This window comes from Platalea leucorodia, assembly GCF_965183815.1.
Source record: "Platalea leucorodia genome assembly, chromosome: 24".
NCBI classification, from domain to species: Eukaryota; Metazoa; Chordata; class Aves; order Pelecaniformes; family Threskiornithidae; genus Platalea; species Platalea leucorodia.
In genome coordinates this window covers 2143312-2167416 of record NC_138846.1, presented here as the reverse complement: position 1 = coordinate 2167416, position 24105 = coordinate 2143312, and the positions used below count along the sequence as shown (strand labels likewise).

The window sequence follows — 24105 nt, the reverse complement described above, 5'->3', positions numbered from 1 at the left end:
CTCGGCTCGGGGGGGGGGGGGGACACGGGGCTGGGGAGGGGGGGGGGACACGGGACCGGCGACCCCCCCCCGGCCCCGGCGATGCACTGGTGGCGGCGGCCACCTCCCGAATCTGTGCCTTTCACACACACGCAAACTCGGCCCCCCCGCGGCACCAGCAGCCCCGGAGGCGGGGAGGGGGCGTCCCGAGGGGGGCAGCGCTGAGCACGGGGGGAGCGGGGCCGGGGGGGGACGAGTATTATAAACTGTAACTGTATTTGCACTGTTTTTATTATTGCATTGGCATATATACAATATACATCTATAACAACCTGCCGTCTGCAGCCTCCTTCCTCTTCCCCCGGCGGCACGCATCCCCCCCCCCCCCCAAAAAAAACCCACCCCAGCAGGGATCTCGGCCCAAATTTGCAGGATTTTCGGCCCAATTTGCGGGATTTTCGGCCCAATTTGCGGGATTTCAGGCTGAATTTGTAGGATTTCAGCCTCAGTTTGCAGGATTTTAGGCCAAATTGGGGATTTGGGGCCCAGTTTCTGGGATTTTAGTCTCAATTTGTGGGATTCCGGCCCAAATTTGCAGGCTTTCAGGTCGAATTTGTAGGATTTCAGCCTCAATTTGCAGGATTTTAGGCCAAATTGGGGATTTGGGGCCCAGTTTCTGGGATTTTAGTCTCAATTTGTGGGATTCCGGCCCAAATTTGCAGGCTTTCAGGTCGAATTTGTAGGTTTTCAGCCTCAATTTGCAGGATTTTAGGCCAAATTGGGGATTTGGGGCCCAGTTTCTGGGATTTTAGTCTCAATTTGTGGGATTCCGGCCCAAATTTGCAGGCTTTCAGGTCGAATTTGTAGGTTTTCAGCCTCAATTTGCAGGATTTTAGGCCAAATTGGGGATTTGGGGCCCAGTTTCTGGGATTTTAGTCTCAATTTGTGGGATTCCGGCCCAAATTTGCAGGCTTTCAGGTCGAATTTGTAGGTTTTCAGCCTCAATTTGCAGGATTTTAGGCCAAATTGAGGATTTGGGGCCCAGTTTCTGGGATTTTAGTCTCAATTTGTGGGATTCCGGCCCAAATTTGCAGGCTTTCAGGCTGAATTTGTAGGTTTTCAGCCTCAATTTGCAGGATTTTAGGCCAAATTGAGGATTTGGGGCCCAGTTTCTGGGATTTTAGTCTCAATTTGTGGGATTCCGGCCCAAATTTGCAGGCTTTCAGGTCGAATTTGTAGGTTTTCAGCCTCAATTTGCAGGATTTTAGGCCAAAGTGAGGATTTGGGGCCCAGTTTCTGGGATTTTAGTCTCAATTTGTGGGATTCCGGCCCAAATTTGCAGGCTTTCAGGCTGAATTTGTAGGTTTTCAGCCTCAATTTGCAGGATTTTAGGCCAAATTGGGGATTTGGGGCCCAGTTTCTGGGATTTTAGTCTCAATTTGTGGGATTCCGGCCCAAATTTGCAGGCTTTCAGGTCGAATTTGTAGGTTTTCAGCCTCAATTTGCAGGATTTTAGGCCAAAGTGAGGATTTGGGGCCCAGTTTCTGGGATTTTAGTCTCAATTTGTGGGATTCCGGCCCAAATTTGCAGGCTTTCAGGCTGAATTTGTAGGTTTTCAGCCTCAATTTGCAGGATTTTAGGCCAAATTGAGGATTTGGGGCCCAGTTTCTGGGATTTTAGTCTCAATTTGTGGGATTCCGGCCCAAATTTGCAGGCTTTCAGGTCGAATTTGTAGGATTTCAGCCTCAATTTGCAGGATTTTAGGCCAAATTGGGGATTTGGGGCCCAGTTTCTGGGATTTTAGTCTCAATTTGTGGGATTCCGGCCCAAATTTGCAGGCTTTCAGGTCGAATTTGTAGGATTTCAGCCTTAATTTGCAGGATTTTAGGCCAAATTGGGGATTTGGGGCCCAGTTTCTGAGATTTCAGCCTCGATTTGCAGGATTTCAGGCCTCATTTGGAGGTTTTTAGGTGCAATTTCTGGGATTTTAGGCCAAATTTGTGGGATTCCAGCCCAAATTTGCAGGCTTTCAGGCCAAATTTGTAGGATTTCAGCCTCAATTTGCAGGATTTTAAGCAAAACTGAGGATTTGGGGCCCAGTTTCTGGGATTTCAGCCTTGATTTGCAGGACTTCAGGCCTAATTTGCAGGATTTTAGGTGCAATTTCTGGGATTTTAGTCTCAATTTGTGGGATTCCAGCCCAAATTTGCAGGCTTTCAGGCCAAATTTGTAGGATTTCAGCCTCAATTTGCAGGATTTTAGGCCAAATTGGGTATTTTGGGCCCAATTTCTGAGATTTCAGCCTCAATTTGCAGGATTTTAGGTGCGATTTCTGGGATTCCAGGGCAAATTTGTGGTATTTCAGCCTTGATTTGCAAAATTTTGGGCCCAATTTGTGGGATTTAAGGCCAAATTTGTGCGATTTCAGCCTCAATTTGCAGGATTTTGGCCTAGTTTGCACGTTCTCAGGCCAAATTTGAAGGCTTTTAGGCTCAGTCTGTGGGATTTCAGCCCTAGCTTGCAAGATTTTGGTCCTGATTTGCAGGATTTCAGTCACAGTTTGCAGGTTTTCAGTCTCTATTTGTGGAATATCAGCCCAAATTTGCAGGATTTTGGTCCTGATTTGCAGGACTTTGGCCCAAATTTGCAGGATCTCACTCCCAATTTGCAGGTTTTTAGGCCAAAGTTATAGGATTTTGGCCCAAGTTTGCAAGATTTTGGTCCCGAATTGTGGGATTTCAGGCCAAGTTTGCAGGGTTTTGGCCTAAATTTGAGGATTTCAGTCCTGATTTGCAGTTTTTCAGCCCCAATTTGCAGGATTCCAGTCCTGATTTGCAGGATTTTAGGCCAGATTTGTGGGATTTCGGCCCAAATTTGCAAGATTTTAGGCGAAATTTGTGGGATTTCAGCCCAAATTTGCAGGATTTTGGCTCAAATTTGAGGATTTTAGTCCCGATTTGCAGGATTTCAGCCCCAGTTTGCAGGGAGACGGCACAAAAGCATCTTGGGGAGGAAGGGGCGAGCGTGGGGCAGCCGCGGCGCAGCTGGATTGGGGGGAGCACGGGGGGGGGGGGTCCCCATTCCTGGATGCCGTCACCTTTGGGCTCCCCCCAGCTCCCTTCCTGGCTGCTGGGTGCCAGGATCAGGCCCCAGCGGTGCTTGGGCGGGGGGGGGGGGGAGGGGGTGGGCAGCTCGGGACCCCCCAAAATCCCTGTGCCCTGGTTTGCACCCACCAGCTCCGCTGTGACCCCCCCCCCCACCCCAAATCCCAGCGCTCCTTCGGGGCTCCCGGTGCCTCGGCCCCCCCCCAATACCCAAATTACTGCCCCCCCCCCCCCCAGCTGCACCCTGCTGCTGCCTCCTGCACCCCCCAATTTGCCCCCCCCGTGGCTTTTTGGGGAGGGGGACAAGCGTCGCCCCGACCTGAGCCCAGGAATGGGGGGGGGGGGCAGCCACAAGTGACCCCAAACCCAACCCTCCCGCAAGAAGGGGGGTGCGGGGGGGGGGGGCACAGCCGAGCTGGGGGGGGGGGGAGGGGGGAACCCGGCCTTTTGCACAAATTTAAGGTTTGTTGGGGGTTTTTTTCCCTTTTTTCTTTTTTTTTTCCCTCCTTTTTTTGCATTGTGCTCGGAATCTGGTTTAACGACAAGGCGAAGCCGGTTCGATGCTGCCAGCTGGGGAGGCGGCGGCTGAGGACAAATAATAAGCTAATTTTTGGAGAAAGGATTAAAATAAAAATTAAAAAAAAAAAAAAGCCAAAACCTTTGTAATATTTATCACTTGCAAGCTATGTTTAATAAAGAAAGGAATGGTTTATAACTTTCGATGTGGCTGCTGTGGTGCGTTGGGGGGGGGTCCCAGCTGGGGACGGTTTGGGGGGGAGCCCCTGCATTGAGGTAGGGACCCCCCGAAGCGCGGTGTCCCCCGGCCCCGCAGAGCCCCCGGGGACTGGGGACGGTGGCGTTGGTGTCCCCCTCCCTGAGCCTCAGCCCTGGGGGGATCCCCCCACCCCCAAATCCTGCAGCGGGACGGGGGTGACAGCACTGAGACTTGCTACAAAAGAGTTTATTTGCCAAAAAAAGAAAAAAAAAAAACACCAAAAAACCCCACCAAAAAAAAGACTACGTAGGTATAAAGAGCAGGACCCCGGTGGGGGCGAAGGCACCGGTGGCCGGGGGTGGGCACCCCACGGGTGGGGACGGGGACAGGAATGGTGGCACGGGGGGGGGCATGGGGACAGGGATGGCCGTGGGGAGCCAGGAGGCACTCGGGGACAGCAGGACGGACGTGGGGACCTGCGGGACGGACAGGGGCTACCTGGGGATGGCAGGACGGACGTGGGGATGGCAGGACGGACGTGGGGACCTGGGGATGGCAGGACGGACATGGGGGACACTCAGGATGAACGTGGGGTACCCAGGGATGGCAGGAAGGACGTGAGGACTGGCAGGATGGACATACGGACCCACAGGACGGATGTGGGGTACCCGGGGGTGGCGGGACGGATGTGGGGACCCTCGGGATGGATGTGGGGTACCCAGGGGTGGCGGGACGGACGTGGGGACCCTCGGGATGGATGTGGGGTACCTGGGGGTGGCAGGACGGACGTGGGGACCCTCGGGATGGATGTGGGGTACCTGGGGGTGGCAGGACGGACGTGGGGACCCGCAGGGCACCCAGTGCTGGTGGGACGGACACGGGGCGCTTTGGGGCACCCAGTGCCAGGACACCCATGGGCTCGGGGCCCCCGGGCGAGGTCTAAATGCGTCGGCTCCCGTCCAGGACGCCCTCCCAGAGCGCGGGGCTGAGGGGCACGTAGGCTTTGGCGGGCTCATCCAGCAGGAAGAGAGGATCGGGGACGCGAGTCGGATCGAAGCCCTCCTGCGCCAGCCGCACCTTCTGCTGCTTGAAGGTCTCCGTCATCGCCAGGTGCTCCTGGGAGGGCGGCGGGGCCGGGTTGGGGAGAGCCCTGGTCACCCCCGATCCCCCTGCACCCCCAGCCCACCCCAGTACCTGCAGCCGGAGGAAACGGGGCCGGGCGTAGGGCGGCAGGAGCTGCTCCACGTGCCGGTAGAGAGCGGGACCGTCCAGCCGGCAGCCGGGGCGCAGCACCAGTGCCGCCATCCCGGCACGACCCTCGTGGCCTGTGGGCGAGGGCAGAGCTTGGGGGGCCACCGCTAGGCTGGGGGGGGCAACGACACCATGGCGGGATCAGGGGGGCATCAGTACCTGGCACGGTGACGCCGTAGACGGTGGCTTCTTGCAGGGACTCGTGGGCCATCAAGGCTTCGGCCACCTCCGTGGTGGCCACGTTCTCGCCTTTCCACCTGGGAGGGGGACGAGAGGGATGGGCAGGATGGGGCTGAGCCCCCCCAGCCATGCAGTGGGGCTGTCCCCCATCAGCGGGGCCTTTGGCACCTGTAGGTGTCCCCGGTGCGGTCGCGGAAGCGGACGAACTGGGCCGCATCCTGCTCCATCAGGTCGCCGGTGCTGAAGTAGGTGTCACCCTCGGTGAAGACCCCCCGCAGCAGCTTCTGCTCCGACAGCTCCCGGCTGCCGGCGTAGCCCAGGAAGGGGGTCCGGGGGGTCACCGGGGCGATCAGCAGCCCCGTCTCGCCTGCGGGGACAGCGACGCGTGACGGGGGGCACCCATGGGGACCCCCAATCCGCCCCCCCATCCCCGCTACTCACCCGCCCCCACGCGGATGCAGCGCCCGGCCGTGTCCCGCACCGGGGCTCCCTCCGTCACGTCGTAGCGCACGATCTCGAAGGGCGAGAAGAGCTGGGGAGAGGGGGCCGGGTGGGCATCAGCGTCCTGGCGGGGCCGGCACGGGGTGGGGGGCACCCACCCCGGCCCCTCTCACCTTGTAGATGAAGCTGCTGCGCCCCACGGCCCCCGGCGTCCCCGTGTAGTTGAAGAGGGTGACGTTGCCCTCGGTCATCCCGTAGGTCTCCACGATGCGGATGGGCCCGAAGCGCTGCAGGAAGCTCCGCCAGACGTCGGGGCGCAGCCCGCTGCCCACCGCCAGCCGCAGCCCGTGCTCCCGCTCCCCGGGGCGCTGCGGGGCCGCAGGGTCAGATCTGGGGGGGCCCCCCCGGACCGCGCCACCCACCCTGGCTCCCCCCTGACCTCGGGCTGGTTGACCAGGTAGCGGCAGAGCTCCCCGATGTACTGGAAGACGGTGACCCCCTCGGCGCGACAGTCATCCCAGAACTGGCTGGCTGAGAACTTCTCCTTCAGCACACAAGTGGCTCCTGTGGAGAGCCAGGATGGGGGGGATCAGCCCCCCGAAATGCCAGCGGGCTCAGCCACGGGGGCCCCGGCCCTGCTCACCGATGCCGATGCAGCCGACGATGCCCAGGAGGGAGCCGGCCATGTGGTAGAGGGGCAGCGCCAGGTACACCACGTCCCGGCTGGAGGCTCCCACCAGCTCGTAGAAGCTCAGGCACATGATGGACTTGAGGTGGGAGACGCGGGCAGCTTTGGGGAGACCTGGAAGGGGGGAGACGGCGTCAAGACCCCCCCCACTCGCCCGGGGCACCCTGTCCCGCCAGCGCCAGGCACCCACCGGTGGTGCCGGAGGTGAAGATGTAGAGGCAAGTGTCGTTCATGTCCTCGGGCTGCCAGACGTCCTCGGGCTCCAGCTCCTCGGAGGCCGCATCCAGCAGCTCCTGCAGGGCCACGACGCCGGGGGGGTACGGCCCCGAGCCCAGCACCCACACCACGATGCCGTCCTCCTGCAGGCTGGGCAGGATGGGCTCCACCACCGCAAACAGGTCTGGGAGCGGGGGGGAGAGGCTGGCACGGGGACGGGTCCTGGGCACGGCCCGTGGTCCCCCCAGCCCGGCCCAGAGGACGGTGGGGACGAAGGCCGGGCCCTGCCCGGAGTGAGGGGGCAGGAGCCACGCGGGACACGTGGATGGGGCCAGTTTGGGGGACCAAAACATGGCACAACTGGAGGGACCCGTGGGGGGCACCCGAAACCCGCCACGCTGAGCCGCCCCGGAGCCCCGAGCTGCCCGAGCCCTGGCTGGCCGCGCCGGAGCCCCCGGTGCCACCCCGTCCCCTGGAGCCTTTCCCATCCCGGGTCCCCCTCATCCCCTGGAGCCTTTCCCGCCCCTGGTACCCCGGGTCCCAGCCCAGCCTTTGAGCTTTTCCCACGGGCCCGGTGCCCCCGGTACGACCCCATTCCCCGGTCCCATCCCATCCCCTGGACCCCTTCCCATCCCGGCACCCCTGTCCCATCCCATCCCCCGGAGCCTTTCCCCCCCCCCTTCCCCGCTCCCTCCCCGTGTCGCCCCCATTCCCCGCTCCCCCCGGTGCCCCCGCTCCTCACCGTCCGCCACCAGCAGCGCCCGGGCCCCGCAGGCGCGCAGGCAGTGCCGGAGGGCGGCGGGGCGCAGCGCCGTGCCCAGGAAGGCGGCCCGGGCCCCCAGCGCCGCCAGCCCCAACCACCCCCAGACGAAGCGGGGCTCGTTGCCCACCAGCAGCCCCACGGTCGCCCCGGGACCCAGCTCCCCGCCGCCCAGGGGCCGCCCCCGCAGCGCGTTGGCCACCCGGGCCACCCTCCCCGCCGCCCGCCCGTAGGGCTCGGCGCCGCCCGCCGCCCGCAGGAACGGGCGGCCCGGCGCCTCCCGCGCCGCCCGCAGGAACCGGGCGGCCAAGCTGCCCCCGCCGCCCGCCGCCGCCCGCCGCCGGCACCGGGCCGCCCGCAGGGCGAAGGCGAGGTCGGCCCAGAGGTGCGGCCGCAGCAGCCGCTGCAGCAGCGCCAGCGCCGCCAGCCCCGCCAGCAGCGCGGCCAGCGCCATCGCGGCGGCCGCAGGGCGCGGGCGGGGCCGGGACACGCCCAGGGCGGGGCCCCGCCCCCCGGCCCCGCCCCCCGGCCCCACCCCGTCCCTGGCCCCGCCCCCCGCCCCCGGCCCCCTCCTCTCCCAGCCCCAGCCCCGTCCCCCCGCCCCGCCCCCTCCCATCCCGTCCCTGGTGCCCGCGCCGCGGCCCCCCCGTGCCACCCCCGTCCCCTCCGTCACGTCCCGGTCCCCGTCCCACGCCCCCGACCCCTCTCCCATTCCCAGCTCTGTCTGTCCCCCACCCCAGACCCCATCCTGTCCCCATCCTCCCCACCATGGCCCCCCCATTTCATCCCCGTCCCCTCCATGATGTCCCAGTCCCCATCCCACTCCCCCGACCCCTCTCCCATGCCCAGCACCATCCCAGACCCTCCCATCGTGTCCCTGTTGTCCCCACTACGGCCCCCCACCATGTCGTCCCCACCCCACGCCCCCGGACCCCTCTCCCATTCCCAGCCCTGTATGTCCCCCCCCCAGACCCCATCCTGTCCCCATCCTCCCCATTCCATCCCCAGCCCTGTCCCCCTCACCCACTGAAACTCCCCAGTTCCTCCCAGTTCCCCCCATCCCATCCCTGTCCTCACCCCAGACCCCTCTCCCACCCCAACCCCCTCCCCTCCCCGTGGCCGCCCCTCGTCCCCGGTTCCCCCTGGGGCTCGGGGGGAGCTGGCAGCACCGCGGGCCCGTGGTAGCCACAGGCCAGGGCCTGCTGGCCACGCCGCGCCGGGGGCCGCTGGCCCTGGGGACCCGCGGGAGACGCGGCAGAAAGAGGTGGTGTTTTGTACAAAACGTTTGAGAGGTTTTTTATTGTTTTTTTTAAAAACACTTAAAAACGCTAATAGCTCTGGGGGGTGACGCGGGAGAGCGGCGTCCCCTTCTCACGCGGGCGATGCGCTCCGGCGCGGGCGGCGTCCACCGAAGCGACGGCGCTGCCCGGCGGGTGCTGGCGCGTCCCCCCCCGCCGCAGCAGCTCCCCGGGGAGCTGCGGCCCTGGGAGGGGAGCGGAGGCTGCGGGGGGCTCGGCCTCCCCTCGTCCCCGCAGGCAGGGACCCGAGCTCCCCCCTCCCCAAAGCATCCTGGAGCAGCAACTCAGTTCGCACTGTTTATTTACATTTCTTATACGAAAATAGGGGACTGGTGATATCCCTCCCCCCCGCCCCCCCCGGGTCCCCTTCCCCTCCCCGTGGCGCCGTGTCCCCTCTCGGGGACCCCTCGCCACGCTGCCCCTGGATGCGGGCAGGGGCTGGAGCCAGGTCCGATCCCTCCCCGGTAAAAAGGAGCTAAAAAGTCAAGCGGGGAGGGTTGGCGTGGAAGCACAGTGCCCGCAGCGGGAGCCGGGGTGGCCCCGTCCCCTTGGGCTCCCGGAGGGGACGCGTGCTCTCCTTCCCGGCCTGGCAATGGCTTCTGTCCGAGCGCGGCAGGGCCACCGGGCACCACGGGGACCCGAGAGCGGCCGGGGGAGAGGGCAGAGCCCTCAGTCACTGTCCGAGCCCACGGCGGAGGAGCCTTTTCTTTTCCTTTTGGCGGGTTTGGGTTTGGTGTCTTCCTCCTCCTGTGCCGGGAGAGGGGGAAGCAGGGGTCACTGCGCCTCCTGGGAGCGGGGCTGCGGCCGAGGGGCCGCGGGGGGACGGGGGGACGGGGACGCTTACCGAGGCGCTGCTGGAAGCCGACTCCTCCTCGTTGTTGGCCGGCTGGGCCGCGTTCTTGCGGCTGCGGGGGCTGGAGAGGGTGGCTTTTCGGCGGCTCTTGGGGGGTTTGGTGGAGGAGTCTTCATACTCCTCTGCCAGGGAGAAGAGGTCGCTGAACCTGGGAGGAAGCAGGGGGTGGTGGGTGGGGGGTCAGGCGCTGTCGGGGCACGCGGGGGTCCCGAGGCCACCGGGCGCCGGGCAGGGAAGGGCCGACTCACTTCATCTTGTGGGCTTCGTCGCAGCTGGCCTGGACGTGCTGCAGCGCCTGCAGGATCGGGGTTTGGCTGAAAACTGTCAAGGAACCAGCAGAAACGGGAGTCAGAGAGCCGACGGCGGGTACCCCCAGGCAGGGGAACCCCCCACCCATCCGGGGTTTTCACAGCTTTGCAAGGGGCTCCCAGTATCCCAGAGCATCCCAGTTCCCAGGTGAGGCCTGGGGCACGGCCCGGCGACGGGAGCGGCCACGGGGCTGGCCCGGTTGCGCGGCGCTACGTACAGTTCTGTTTGGTGTTGGTCAGGTTGAGGCGGAGGTTGTCCAGGTGCTCCAGGATCTGCTCCAGGGTGAGCTGGGCCAGTTTGCTGCTGGAGCTGCGCAGGCTGAGGGCAGAGGAGCAGCACCCGTTAGCGCGCGCCCCGCTCCCCCTGCCCACCCCTGGCTCGTCCCCCCAAAACCAGGCTGCGGGTGGGCAGAGCGAGGGCCACGGCGCTGCAGCAGCACCCCCAAACCCCCAGGCAGATGCGGGGCACAGGTAACCCTGCCATCGGCGCTGCCCCGGGGTGCCCCAGCACCCAGAGCAGGGGGGCTCGGGGACGGGGAGCAGCACGGGATCAGTTTTCCAGCTCCAGCACCCGCGGGGTCCCCTGGGGCTGGTCTGCCTGCGCTGTTCCAGCCCAGGGATTAAGGGGATAAATCCTGCTCAGGGCGTTCACCGCCGCCATCCCCGGCGGTTCTGGGGAGCACTAAGCTCCCCGTGCTGAGCCTCGGCCGCAGGACGGTGCGCGGTGCCAGCACCCCGGCGCTGCCAGCAGCCGGGGCCTCAGCTGGCCGCCCGTTAATTAGCGGGGATTAGAGCTGGATACGGCTCGGATCCCGGAACAGAAACACAGTGAAAACAGCCGCGCTGTTGAGCTGCGAAAGGCCCTTAATTAACGCGGAGGAACAGATGAAGGCGCAGGCCTCCGCCGCAGCCTCTTCCGAGGGCTGGGGGGACCCAGAGGTGGCCGAGATGCCGGCGGGACCGGCCGCTCTCCCGGTGCCGGCGTGCGACGTGCACACGGAGCACCGGGAGCACCAGCGAGATCCTGGCGATGGCGAACCTCCCGGCAAGGCTCCGTCCGAGCCGCTGGCCGTGACCCAGCTCCGTGCCGCGGTGGTGCCGGCTCCCTGGGTGCTGGGTGGGGGTCCTTGGGGACCCGCAGCCCTCGCTGCGGTGGGAGCGCGGTGCTGCTCTGCTTTCCCAGGACACTAGATGTCCTTCCTACTCCAGCAAAGGGCTGCAGGCACCCAGCCAGGAATGGGCCGCAGAGCACCCCGTCAGCCCGGCACGGCGGGCTGGGGGCTGCCGGAGCGGATCACCCTCCTCTCCCCCCAACCCAGACCCCGGCAGCGAGGGGCTGCCGGCGGCGCTGGTCGCACCCGCGCTGCCGTGAGCCGGCACGGAGCAGGCAGCGGGACTGGGCAACCCTGATGTTGGTCTTTGAGGCTGGGTAAGAGGCTGGGAAGTCACCCGGGGAGCTGAGAGCGGCAGAAAGAGCTCCTGCCTCCCCGCCGAGGGACACCGTGGGGTTGGGGTGAGGTGTCCCACGTGCCATCACGGCCAGGAGCCGGCACGGCAGCGCAGGACCAGCTGCGGCACCCCGTGCTGCTCTCCGTTCCTCTCCCACAGCCCACGGTGGTGAGGTCCGGCCGCCTCCTCCAGCACCCAGAGCTCTGCCCACGCAGGGTGGCCGGGAACAAGCCCTCTGCCCCTTCCCCCCAGAGGCCAGGAACCTTGCCCCGGGGAGCAGGGATTTCACCGCCGCAGGCTACGGCTTGGCCCAGCTGCGTCCTTTAGTCCCACTGCACTGAGGGACCCTGACCCCATCCACCCCCGAGGCAGCAGCGTCCCAGCAGAGATTAAGCGAACCACATCTAGAAGATTATTTGCACCAAAAGATGCTCTGCAAACATCCAGCTGTGCCCAGGGGGGCACAGCGGGGCCGAGCAGAGGGGCCTGCCTGGCCGGCGCGGCAGCAGGGGAGCACCGAGCCTTGGCACTGCTCACACAAGCAGCTGAAAGCGCTTCCCCACGCAGCCGGGGTAACGGGCTCGGCATAAAAGGGTCCTGCTGGCGGGGTGTCAGCGCGGGCGAGATCAAAGCGCAGCCTCCCGCACGGCTCTGGAGCGGAGACGCTCGCTCGGGGCTCTGGCTGAGCATCAGCGCGTGGGTGGCCAGCGGCACCGCCCCGGCCTCGAGGAGACGGTGGCATAACCGGCAGGACGGGCCGGCGTGCCCGCACCGCGCCGACGGCACGCAGCGTCGCGGCTGCCTGGCCGGCGCGCAGAGCGGGGCACAAGGCAGAGTTTGTCACTCGGTTCCCGGTGGCAGGGCGGCCCCAGGGGACACAGCGGGAGATGCCGCGCCGGCCCCGGCCCCTCACCTTTGGCGTTTTCGCGGTAGGCTGTTGTTCTTGATCAGCAGCGACTTGATGTGCTCGGCCAGGAGGTCGTCGTGTTTGATGCACCAGTGCCGCAGGATGCTGGTGGTGAACTGGTCGTCGGGGTGGCAGGGCCGGCTCAGCACCATCTTCACCATCTCCTCGCTGGGCCTGCGGCAAACGGGGAAGGGCACGTGAGGGGGAAGGCCGAGCGGTTCGCACCCGGTGGGCTGGGGTCCCCCCTGCAGCCACTGCCGCCCGCTTGAGCCTGATGGGAGGCTTCAGAGCCGGACGTTACCAGGCTGTGGAGCTGCCGTGCCGCGAGGGAGCTGGCACAGGAGCCCCGGCGCAGCTTGGACGTGACCAAGCTTCCCCAGACACCGCCTGGGACCCGCACGCTCTTTGGCAGCCCCAGCAGCGTTGGCTCCCAGGCTCAGGGGATGACGGGCAGTGTTCAGACTCCTCTGCTTCCCCGAGATCGCTGGCAAGCAATCCTCCTGGGGACTAGCTGCCACCAAGCTCACCCAGTCGTGCCAGCCCCGCTCCCTCCCCGCCGTGGGAAAAGCGCTGCCGCACGCTGGCGGCCCGAGCTCGCCCCTGCACTCTCCGTCATCACGGGCTTTTCACTAACGCAATTTAGAGCTGGGATTAGATTAGCCACCCTCATGCGCTGCATTAATGAAAACAAATAAAGTGCTCTTCACTCAGAGCGGTGGGATGCGGCCGATCCACCCCAGCAGGCAGAGGCAGCGCAGATCAATGCCAAGGCAGCTCTAATGCTGCGCCCCGGGGGGGCGGGTGACAGCGGGTGACGGCCCGCTCTCCCTTAATGGGCTCCAGGATGCACAAGGACAAAACAGCCCATCAGCACTCGGCAAACGGTGCTCCCCAGGCTGCGGCACGGCAGGGAGCTGCTGCCTTTCGGAAGGGTGCTACCGCTGGGGTCTCGTCACACGTGTCCACCCTACTTCGTCCCCACGGGCTCCAGGGAAGGACTCGCGCCCAAAGTGAGCTGGGGAGTGCCAGCAAGAGGGGCTTTCCCCACACCTCGCTTCTCCAACAGCCCAAGCCGGAGCGGGTGGCATCCCCTTGTCCCCACCACGCTGACGGTGCTCAGGAAAGCCACCGGCCGCAGCGTGCCCCACAAGCCCGCAGGCACAGGACCCTCTGCGGAGTGCTGCACAGCCCTGTGCTCGGCGGCACTTACTTCTCTCGCCTCAGCTGCAGCAGCAGGCAGGATAACGCCTCAGGGTGCTCTGCAAAGGAAAGAACATCCTCAGCACAGGAGCTCGTGGCCGCCGTGGCCCAGCGCCGTGCCTCTCCCGAGCAGGGGAAAGCTCACCTTTGTATTTGAGGTGCTGCAGGATCGGGATGATGGTCTCCAGAGGAATGCTGTGTGCGAGGAAGAGCTGCCAGGTGCAGTACTGCTCAAAGGTCTCCCAGTCCAGGCTTTGAACTAGGGTGAAGCACAGGATGGTGAGGGGAGCTGCACAGCACCCGGAGGAAGGGCAGGGACCTGCCAGAGCCACCGCGGGCAGCTCTGCCCCAGCCCCTCTGCGAGGTTCAGCTGCGCTCAGGGCCGGCGCTGCTCCTGCCTGGCGTTACACCCACCCCTCCAGCCCAGAGCAGGGCACGGAGAAGGGGACGGTGCCTCAAACCCTGCTCGTGTCGGGGTTCGCGCCGTGCCAGGGCAGCTGCGCGAGCAGCACGGGCAGCCCCACGCGTGCCGAGGCCGAGCAAGGGCTCCGGGACCTGGCAGGTGGCACCGGCGCAGGCTCTGCCAGCTGAGGCATGGGTGGCAGAGCTGCAAAGTCACTAAAGCAGCTGCTCGGGGCTCAGAGGAAGAGAATTAACGAGGCTCTTTTAATTAATGGGCTTAGACTGCTGCTTACAGCTTGTGTAACACCAGAGCTGGATCTAGGCAGCCATCGGATCAGGGCGATGGGGCTTCTCTCCGGAACCGCTGGCTCCCACGCACCGAGCTCTCCGCGCTGGCTCTGCCCAAAGGGCTGCAGCCGTGGCCAGCTCTGACTGCTGGGCAGGAGCCACGGGGCACACACGGGCAAAACGCAGCGTTGGCTGGGGACCGAAAGGGCTTTTCCGCTGTGTGACAGCCAGCGGCTTGCACAGATGCGAGCCAAAGTGCAATTAAAAAGCGACAAGAGGAACTGGGTCACCCACTGGTGATCCTGGGGGGAAAGGCAAGGAACGCTGCGAGGGAGAGATCACGGGCACCAGCCTTTCCCTACGCAGTGGCGAAGGGGACCGTGGTCCTGGCAAAGGGCTGGGTGTCCATCCCAGAGGCTTACTCTGTTAGTTCAGGGCGGTCTAAGGGCCAGACTAAACAGCAGTGAGGGCCTTTTTGCTCTTGGGGTGTCACAGTCAGCAGAAAACGAAGGGAAATGCCCGTTCCAACTTTTCTGACCACCCTTTTGCCACCACGTCCCAGCTGCCCTCACCCCTGCTGCACTGGGAGAAGAGGTTACAGCCGTCCCCAGGAAGGCCTGGCCTCCAGCACCGCCGTACCAGCTGCTGCGCAGCAGGGAACAGCCGACTGCGCAGCACTGGCCACGGGTGCGCACCAGGACAAGTTCACGTCCCCGGAGACGCAGCAGCTGGGACCATGTGGAGAGGCTGCAGAGCTGGGGGAGATTTTAGGACTTTCCTCTTTCTCATTTTTTATTTTTTTCCTCTGCCCGGGCAGGCTGCAGATGCGCAGAGCCCCGGATTACACTTTGCCTGGCACGGCGGAGAGCCAGGGCTCCCAAGCCATCGTACAGCCAGCCGGGTAAAACCCATTAGAGCGCACAGCTTGGATCACACAGCTAAACCGAAAAATCCAGTTTAGGGCAGTGATCCTTTAAGCAGCGGCAATAATACCACGAGGAAATCCAGACCTCGGCATAACGTGGCCAGCCCAAGAGCCTCTCTCGGACGCTGCGTGAGCAGCCACCTTCTGCAGGGCTCCTCCTATGGCGGCGTGGCCAGGGACTACAGCCCTCCCGATCAGAAAGGGCAAAGCTGTGGTGAAGGCTGCAGCCTTCTCCCTTTCCAGGGACTTGGGGTCTCTCTGCAAAACGGGGGCCCAAAGGGCAGGAAGGGTTGGGGCTGCCCAGGAACCGCTCCGCTTTCACTCCCGCCCTCTCCGAGATGCGCTCGGGCCTGCAGGAGTGCTACTCACTCAGGATGTTCAGCACCGAGTCTTTCCGAAACATGACGAGGTTCCCCATCATCACGTGGCACACCAGCTCCTGCAACTGGGCAGCAGAGAAAACGGGGTTAGCGGGATGCCCAGGCTCTGCAGAAGCCCTCTGATGTGGGGGAGCACCGGGCAGGTCCGGAGAGCAAGCAGGGAAGCTGTTGCTCTGCCAACATCAGCCATCTCCGCAAGAGCAGGGATCCAGCGGGGAGTCCCAGAAACCCCGCGGGCTGCAGGTGGCTCATAAATCAGAGCTGGGTTAAGCAGCTCCAGGGAGAGGCAGCTGTTGTGAGGGACCAGCAGAGGCAAAGAAGTAATGAGAGGTTAATGGTTTCACACATCAACACCCAGGCTGGAGAGCAAGCGTCACGCAGGACAGACAGCAGATCCCCGCAGGCCGGGCCAGGGCGGGTGGGATGGCGTCGCCCTGTTCGGAGAGCTCGGCTGCCGCGCAAGCGCTGGGGACCTGCTCCTTGTGCTCCAGGCGCTCTCAGACCCAGGCTTTTGCCAACGGATGCGCAAAGCCCACCTGAGGGCTGGCAGCAGGGAGGGGTTGGCAGCCTGCTGGGAAAGCTCAGACAACCCCAGACCTCTCTGCTCGGGGCCCCGGAGCGTCCCTGGTCTGCGGGACGGGAGCTGACACTACCCAGACGCGTGGTGCTTCCTGCACTGACTCACCCCTTTCATCCCTGGGAGAGGTGGAAGCAGAGGCAGGGGGACGGGACGCACGGGGAGCCGGCCCGGGCTGCACTGGAGCCGGGACGGGAGCTGGGGAGCACCGTTCCCCGCTCCTGCGGTGACAGGCTCAGCTCTAGAGCACGCCTCGGCTCTCATCTGCCTTCCTCCCCGCTCCTCGGCCTCTGGGTCCAAGCCACCGCAGCCTGCCCGGGCGCAGGGTGCTGGAGGCACGCAGAGCCCGAGGGCAGGGTGCTCTGCTCGCAGACCCCACGTGGGCCGGGCACGGGGGCCACGCAGCCAGAGCATCGTGGGGAAACAGATGAAGAATAACAGGAAGGAACGAAGGAATTGGAGAAGGGAGGGGAGAGGAAACGCTACAGGCCTCTGCTGAGAAAAACAAAACCTTTGCATTTCAGCATGGGGCAGAGCCCGGGAGCAGAGGAGTAAGAGCAGGGCTGAGCTGGAGGGGTCAGGGCATCATGACTCAAACCTTTCCTGTACCCAACTTCGGCTCCAGCCTGCCAAGCAAAACTTGCTGGCGAGGCGTTCTGGCCCCTGCGCAGCTGGGAAAAGCACGACTGGCCAGGAATGGTGTATAAATAGGGCGAGTTAAAGGGTTATCAGCAGATCACGCTCCAGACGAGCCTAGACAGCAGAAACACGCAGTACAGCATTCTTGCCGGTGCCCACCTCCCCGCCCCCAGCTTTCGCCGTGACTATTTTTGGGTTGCTCATGGCAACTCAGAGTGACCACGGGGAAAGGTTCCTTCCAGGAGGGTTTAACGAGGGCTTGGCCTTCCGCTTGTTAGCCTGCTGAGCCTGGAGTGGATCTCCCACCAGGATGGGAAGAGCTGGGCGCGATCTCAGCCCTGCCGGCCCGCAGGCAGCAGGGGACGTGCTGCCTGCACCTTGCCTGCGCCCTCCCGCACACGTGCCCGTCGTGACGCTGCCCATAGCTTTGCGTCTCCCCAGCAGCACTAAGCACCTCCCTGCCAAGGGGCTTATTATTGATAATTATTATTATTACTGATTGCCTGCAGCAGCGCTGGCCATGGCGGTGCTTTTCGCCAATGCCTGCAACTCAAGAGGGATCAGAGCAAACCCAGGCAAATCTCTCCCGGCTCGGCGGGCAGCAAGATCCCCTGAAAGCAGCAGCTTGGATTCAGCCTTCTGACACCGCAGCTCCTCAAGGGAAAGAGATACCCGGAGCTTTCGGGGATCCTCTTCGCAAAGGCCAATGCTTCACCCAAGAATGGGGGCAAGGAGGACTAAGCAAGCAGAGCACTGCCCTGCGCGCCCCGCGGATGGGCTGCTGCAGGTTTAAACCTCCTGGGAGCGGAGGAGACAAGCGCTGCCGCTTCAGGAACGTGCTGCCTCCCGCCCCAGACACCGGTCCCCTCCTTACCTGGAATGAGTCTATGACAGCTACAATCATGTTCAGCAGCTCGCCGCTTCGTAGGGTCTCGTCTGGGAACTGGAAGAGTACAAAAGCAAGGCAGGGCTCAGGAAAGGACACGAGGGAGAGGCCAGTCAAAAGCTCCTATCCCCAGAGCTGAGGCAAAACTCCTCCTCGGTTCAGGCTCAGACACACGCACACGTTCCTCCTCGCAAGGGGCAGCATCGCCCTGCCGGACCTGGCGGCTCCCCGAGGGCTGGACCAGAACCAGCACCGCTTCCTAAACGCAACGGGGGAAGTGGCTGTGAGCGGGAAAAGGAGCCAAGAAAGCACGGGAGGGTTGACAGGCTGTTTTCTGTGCGCAGCCCGGAGCAGGCAGGTTTATTCGCTGCTCGAGCAGGCCAAGGGCTGCAAAGCAGCGCACCGGCAGGCTGCTGCGAGCGAGTGCCCAGCGCATCTGTGAGATGCAGCTGACATCAACCATCTGGAGCGAGCGGAGCTGCGCAAGGAGTGAGGCTGCTTTGACTGCGGGTGGCAGAAGTCAGCCAGATCAGTGGTGAAAATTCCCCATTTTTCCCTATCCTTGCTAGCTTTGCTCGCCATTCCAGGGCCTCACGCGTTACATAGCACTGCAAGGAAATTAAAAAAAATCAACACACGGGGCAAAAGGCCAGGAAAATTGGCAGCAGTGAGCTATGGCTGCACCGTTCGGATCTGGCTGTCCAGACAGGCTGCTCTCAGGACATTCTGCCTGACTCGAGCTGGTCGCTACGCCCACGGGGGCAGCAACAGTCTGACCCCGCTTTGGGGAGGGAGGCTGTTCAATCCGAAGGGCCAGGGAGGGGATCCAGCTGCTGCTCTACGCCAGGATCCCCCCCGGAGCGTGCACCATGCTGCTGCGTGGTACAGTACCTGCTCTTGCGCAGGTTTTTCTCCCCTCCCCAGGCTGTTTCTGTGCCCCTTTCCCCACAGAAGCCCCCGGGAAGCGCTCATGAGGAATGGGGGTGGACGGCCTCAACGCCCAGCAGATGTTCCTGCTGAACCAGCCAGAAAGGAGGGAGGAGCGGGGCCAGCTCATTCCTCCCAGGGAATGAGAAAGTACACGCAGAACCGTGACCCCTCCGTCTATTCAGAGTGCGTGATGTTACTTTCCCTCTCTCCAACCCCCAGCACCGCTCCCTGGAGCCGGGGGATCGCTGGATGCTTGTTGGAAGCAGCCTCCACCCTGCAACCATTTCAAATAAAAGGTTGCAGCCTGCACGGGGCTGCAAGAGGGCTCGACAGCATCGCGGCAGCAGGAAGGTAGCAGCAGCTCTGTCCAAGACCCAGGCAGGCTGCATGAACTGGGACCGAGCTGTGACCGATCTGGTGCAGATGCCTGGCTCCCCGTTCCAAATGTGCTCTCTAAGTCCAGCTGGCTCCACCTCAGCACCGAGCACTGAAAGCAATAAAACCTTTCACTAAACCCAAGGGTTTGGAGCAGGCAGCAGAACTCGTTCTGAGCGCTGCCTCCCCCAGACTTTGACACGTCTGCTCGGAGCCTTCACCTGCTGCTCTCCAGGAGAAAAGCAGCGGAGAGCAAAACCCCTTTAACCAGGGAGCGCAGACAGCACTGCGCTGGGAGCCAAGCACGTGCATGAGATGAATCCGGGGCAGCCATCCCCAGAGCGCGACAGGCTTTAACGGGGCTGGAGCAGGTAGGATGAGAGCTGAACATCGATCTCGACTGCAGCACGCTGACCCCGTTAAGCTGGGCTGAGGGGTGGATGGAAACCGTGTTGTGCTCAGCCTGACAGAACTGTTTCTAGGCTTTTATGGCTTCTCTGCTGCAGTTTAACAGGCCTGAGGCTCAGAAGCAAACCAGCCCAGCCCCGAGCCTGCCCGCAGGAAGGTGAAGGGGTGCCCCGTGCGTCTGAACCGGCGTTCCTGGAGCCTGGCAGGGGCCTTACCTCTGTGTAAATGGAGGGGGTGAGGTAGCAGAGCAGCCGTACATCGTCTTCCTGGCAGGCCTTCATGTCCATCATCAGACACGTGTGCAGGTCCCCCAGCTGCGTGGCCTGGGCGAAGGACTCGTACAGGTTCATCTTCCCCGCTGCAGCTTTGCTAGAAGGAGACATGCCCAGGTGAGCGAGGAGCCTGCCAGCCCCGTCCCTGCCGCAGCGAGGGCTGGAGCGGTGGTGGCGCGACACCGAGCTGTCTCTTGGAGGCAGCGCGAGCCAAGCCGAAGCTTGGACGCTTCCCCGCAATCCCCACTGGCCTACCTGGCTTTTAAATAGTACAGGAGGTGGTAGCCGATCTTGGGTTGCTTCTGATAGAGCTCTGACAGGAGATCCAGCAGCAGTGAGAAACCGCTATTATCCTCCTGCATCTGGCAGAGGTTCCTTGGGGAGGGAACACAGGGAGACAGCTATGTTACACGGGATACCACGCACGAGCTTCTCCGCTGACGATGAGGACGGGCAGCTTGCAGGGAAACCCAGCTCCCAGTACCAGGCGGTGCTGGCCGCTCGCTCTCTGGACTGGACACAGGGGCCACCTCTCCCACCCCTGCTGCAGAGGACGGCGGGACGTGCAGCAGCAAAGGGGTCAGGACCAAGCACACTTCAGTTACCCAGGGATCCCAGGCTTCCACAAATGACCAAATGAGCCGTGATTTTTCCTGTATTTTAACTCGTTCTCCTAAACAAAACGCAAGGTAGGCAGAACGAAGCAATAAACTCTTCTGATTCTGGGATCAGCCCTGGGGTAAGCAGGGACATGGCACAATTAGACCCACTGGGTTCACCCAGGGTGGTGGTCAGGAATCAACAAGAAAGCCCTAACTAGGTTATTGAAAAATTTCAGAACAGACATACCTAAATATTAGGTAGAGAGGCTTCCCCACCGACTCCTCCAGAGACCTGCGGGACAAACGCAATAGTCAGAGCTCTACAGGCACCCACTCTGTGTTTCCCCAGCAATGGCAGGGAACAAGCCCTGGACCTTGCTCGCTGTGGTCCTCGGGCCATCAAGTGCTAGCCCTAGCTACTGAGGAGACAGGAACGGTCCTGCTGATAGAACTCAGCAGCTCTTACTCCGAGCCCTAGTCCAACAAAATCCCGGAGGAAGAGTGTACGGTGCTGGTTTGTGCTAGTACAGAAGGACAGATTTAGGACCCCGTGCGCCCCGGTCCGACAGTCAGAAGCCACCAGAGCATCACCTAAACTGCGCTCTGACACAAGGACCTGCGGCGGCAGGTTCTCCCTGCGCTGCTGGGGAGGAGGAAGATGGTCTCTTTTGAGCCCTGGATACGACAACTGTTGATCAGCTCCACACTGACCCTGGATTCCTTCATAGGGGAAGCTGCTGGCTTCAGCACAGCCTTCTGAAAGCGGTGAATGTTGTATTGGGACAAGCCCAAGCCCCAGTGTGAAAGGATGAGACACAAAAAAAAAAAAAAAAAAAAAGATCCTTACTCCTCCGTGATTTCTTCTGGCAAAACCTCACCACGGAAGTGAGCCTTAAATAGCTCCTGGAGGCAGGATGCGAGCACTGATAGCTGCTCCGAGTCAAAGTCCTCCTGGTAGAGAGAAAGGAAGGAATGAGAGGAGAAAGCACAAGCTCAAACCCTGCCTGCCCGGCACAGGTACAGCTGGAAGGGACACAGCAGAGTCACTGCTGCGGGGAACGGACCCCAAGCTGCTCCGGAGCCATTTTGCGCCTACATTGCAACAGGAGCTGGCCATCAGCACGACAAGCCTCTAATTGATGTCCAGCTCTGAAGCACTTCACAGTCACTGTGGTCCACTTATCCTCTAATGGCTAGTAATTCACTGAGCTCCGCTCTCCCTCTGCAAAGGGCTAACAGGGACCGAAGGCACTTGGCAATGAGGACTTACACCCTGACAAGCCCTTTCCCAGTGCTCCCACAGAGGGGAGAAGCAGCTCTCCTATGCTAAAAGGCCACTTGACTCTAAAGGGAGCTGATTAGAGGCAGGGGATGCAACCTCCCTTGAACGCTCAGCTCCTGGAAAACATCCGCAGCTCTTCTGCTGGGCAGGGCTTGCTGCAGCCTCGCCTGAGCACGAAGCCCAGGGCCAAAAGCAAGGGAGCATCCCAGATGCACGGCACAGGCAGAAGCCCCCAGAAGCTCTGCAGACACTATAGCAGCCATGCAGGGTCAAAACGTGAGCGTGCCTCACCCAGCGTCCCATCTGACAGCAACTACGGGGACGTTTAGGCACGGGGTATAAGGAAACGGAGCATGGACAGAGCGATCTTCCCCTGCTAGACCCTTCCAGCAAGCAGCAGCTCGGGGCTGTGTATAACAACCACGGATAGAGCTGCACAGTGCCATTTTGAACTCCTTTAGGATTCGAGCGTCCTCAGGGAGTCCCTCCTTCAGTCGCAGCTCTCGGGACAGAGCCACGCAGGCTGGGAGCTGCCCAGCCCACGCCACCCCAGCTGCTCTGGTTTTACAGTTAGGCAGCAGCGCTGCTCCCCGGGTCTGTGCCGTTACCTCCAGGACTTGATCCACGATTTCCTGCATGACCTCACACTGAGCTTCCGTATCGCTGGAGCACAAAAACAAGAGGAAATCCAAGTTACATAGGAAGATACCGAGAGCAGGGACAAGGGGGCTTTGTGCTGAGCTGGCTCTGCTCGGGAGCCCCCCAGGACCTGAGAGTGGGGGAGGCTCTGCTTTGAGCTGTGCCAGGCTTAGAGGAAGGCACGGCGCAGAAGCACACGCTGCAGAGACCCAGCCCCAGAATAACGCGTTGCACTGCTGCAGCACTCGCTTACAAAAGTGCCCGAGGTTGTCTGCAGCAAGACAAACAAATTAAATGACTAAAAGCATAAGATTAAATGCACTTAAAACCATAAAGACATAAATGACGTTAAATCAGTCTACTGTGCTGAGGTCTGCAAAGCAAGAGCTTATTTTAACCTTCAGCAGACGGAGTTAATTCCAAGGTCACTGAAAATCAGGAGTGGAGGTGGGGAAGTCCAGAGACCACAGGTACATCTCTGTTCAAAGTGAACGTGTCCCATGCAGAGACGTACTGAAACTCCCAGGCAGCAACAGCCCCAAAGGCCTGCGCAGCCTCCCCTCATCACTCCGACAGTGAAGGATGAAACTCGGAGCCTTTTGCCTTCCTGTCACTGATTCAGAGAAATTGCTGTTGCGTTCTGGTCTGAGCCTGTTCAAGGACAAATTACAAGGCACCCAGCATCTTTCAAAACCACCTGAACGCTTCCCGCAGAAACTGTGCAGGAGGACCTCTCCGTGTTAGAGGGAGACAAGCCACAAGATTGCATTAGCTTTGAGAGAAGGGCTCTGGAGCAAGCAGCATTGTACAACAGGACTAAAAGGTCTTGTGTGTCGTTGCCCTGAAGAGACCGACACGAAATGTATCCTGACCAAACGATACCAACCTTCCCTTCTGCAGCTGCAGGACTTTATCCTTCAGCGACTCATCCAGCTGGTCCAGGAATGGCGTGATATCAACAGGCTCCTCCACAATGGTTTCTTTGATCGGATGAAACCTGAACTCCCTCTTCTTCCCTGCAACAAAGAAAGCAACAGTGGAATAGTCTGTTTTCCCAAGCAACTACATCTAAGAAGTACCAGAGGCAATCTCTGTCCCAGCAGCGGGAGTTGTGCGGGGCTGCGGGGGCGGCTGCCAGCCCAGGACAGCAGCGTGCCCCCAGCGTGCAGTCCAGCCTCAGATCTTGCTCTCACCCTTTAGAGACGCGTCCAGGTCACAGCAGGAAGGTGGGATGGGATCTGAACAAAGGGGGCGTCCAGAATTGTGCTTCCCGTTCAGCCCAGTTTCCAAACCTGATGCTTTGCCCGTCCTTCAACATGCTCAACAAACGTAGCGAGCTCGCAAGCCTCTCTCCACCCGAGGCACAAACGCTTGTGTTCAGGACTCTGGGACTAAGATATCCCAACTGCTTTTCCACACCCTCATCCTCCAGGCTCATTCCAGGCCACAAAAACGAACTGCAGCAGAGTCCAGAAGCACCAGGGCCAAGGCAGATGCGCTCGCAAAGAAGCTGCCGCTAAGGGATGGGACAGGGTGGCCAATCCCCTCTGCGAAAATCCTCTCTGCACGTGGCTTTTGAGCCTGTGTCCCTCTCAGGGGCCCCAAGCAGCCGGCAGGGCCCGACGGGACGACTGAAGACAGCGCTACAGCACCGTGTCACATTCTCTCCGCCATCCTGGGGCTGTGGCCCCTGCCCACCGCAGGGCTAGCCCTCCAGCATGGCAGGTAGCCCACAAGAGTCCCACCACCAAGGAACAGCTTGAGATGCCTCTAGCTCCAGAGAGCGAGCAGAGAGGATTCTGGCCTTATGCGGGCTTGTCAGCCCCGTGGCTTCGAGAGGGAGCGAGCGTAATGAAAACCGTGTGGTTGAGCAATTAGGAGGCCTGAGCCTCATTAGCAGCTGCCTGAGAACAGAGACGCCCTGTTCCCAAACAAACCATTCGGCATGGCATCTGCCACAGGGATTCCCAACCAGGCAGTGCAGAGGGGCTTGAGACTAGTCACACATCTAGAGAGGACACATGGGTGGAGAAAGCGCTACGTTCGAACGGTCTAAGCTTTAGGGAATAAGCAGGCAAGGAGATGAAGCCCAACAGCCTTTCCCTTTGAGCGCAGACCTGTATGGGATCTGCCGAGGCTGGCTGTCAGGGC

The 24105-nt window shown here is 62.0% G+C and overlaps 2 protein-coding genes across 3 annotated transcripts in view; both read right to left on the bottom strand.

Moving 5' to 3' along the window:
- Positions 1–3942: 3942 nt before the first annotated feature.
- SLC27A3 (solute carrier family 27 member 3) lies at positions 3943–7788 on the bottom strand (the record flags this gene model as incomplete). Of its 2 annotated transcripts, XR_014230451.1 has the most annotated exons (11): positions 3943–4344; positions 4595–4914; positions 4993–5123; positions 5209–5306; positions 5398–5596; positions 5671–5761; positions 5844–6038; positions 6110–6234; positions 6314–6472; positions 6549–6758; positions 7317–7788. XR_014230451.1 is itself a non-coding variant. In XM_082333236.1 (10 exons), the coding sequence occupies 10 exons, from the start codon at positions 7786–7788 to the stop codon at positions 4738–4740; spliced, it is 1857 nt and encodes a 618-aa protein (XP_082189362.1). In that variant the 3' UTR covers positions 3943–4737. The 2 variants fall into 2 exon arrangements, 1 of the variants encoding a protein (XP_082189362.1); XM_082333236.1 differs by having other exon boundaries at positions 3943–4914.
- Positions 7789–9041: 1253 nt separating this feature from the next.
- INTS3 (integrator complex subunit 3) overlaps positions 9042–24105 on the bottom strand; it is a 42192-nt gene continuing 27128 nt past the window's right edge. Inside the window, exons 16-30 of the mRNA XM_082333009.1 lie at positions 22841–22970; positions 21924–21978; positions 20881–20984; positions 20281–20325; positions 19687–19806; positions 19375–19528; positions 17435–17503; positions 15334–15409; positions 13495–13608; positions 13360–13408; positions 12156–12323; positions 10012–10112; positions 9734–9806; positions 9477–9633; positions 9042–9379 (exon numbers count right to left, since the gene is read on the bottom strand). Of these exons, the coding sequence (XP_082189135.1) occupies positions 9302–9379; positions 9477–9633; positions 9734–9806; positions 10012–10112; positions 12156–12323; positions 13360–13408; positions 13495–13608; positions 15334–15409; positions 17435–17503; positions 19375–19528; positions 19687–19806; positions 20281–20325; positions 20881–20984; positions 21924–21978; positions 22841–22970 (1493 nt within the window). The 3' untranslated portion in view covers positions 9042–9301. The remainder of the gene's footprint in view (positions 9380–9476; positions 9634–9733; positions 9807–10011; positions 10113–12155; positions 12324–13359; positions 13409–13494; positions 13609–15333; positions 15410–17434; positions 17504–19374; positions 19529–19686; positions 19807–20280; positions 20326–20880; positions 20985–21923; positions 21979–22840; positions 22971–24105) is intronic.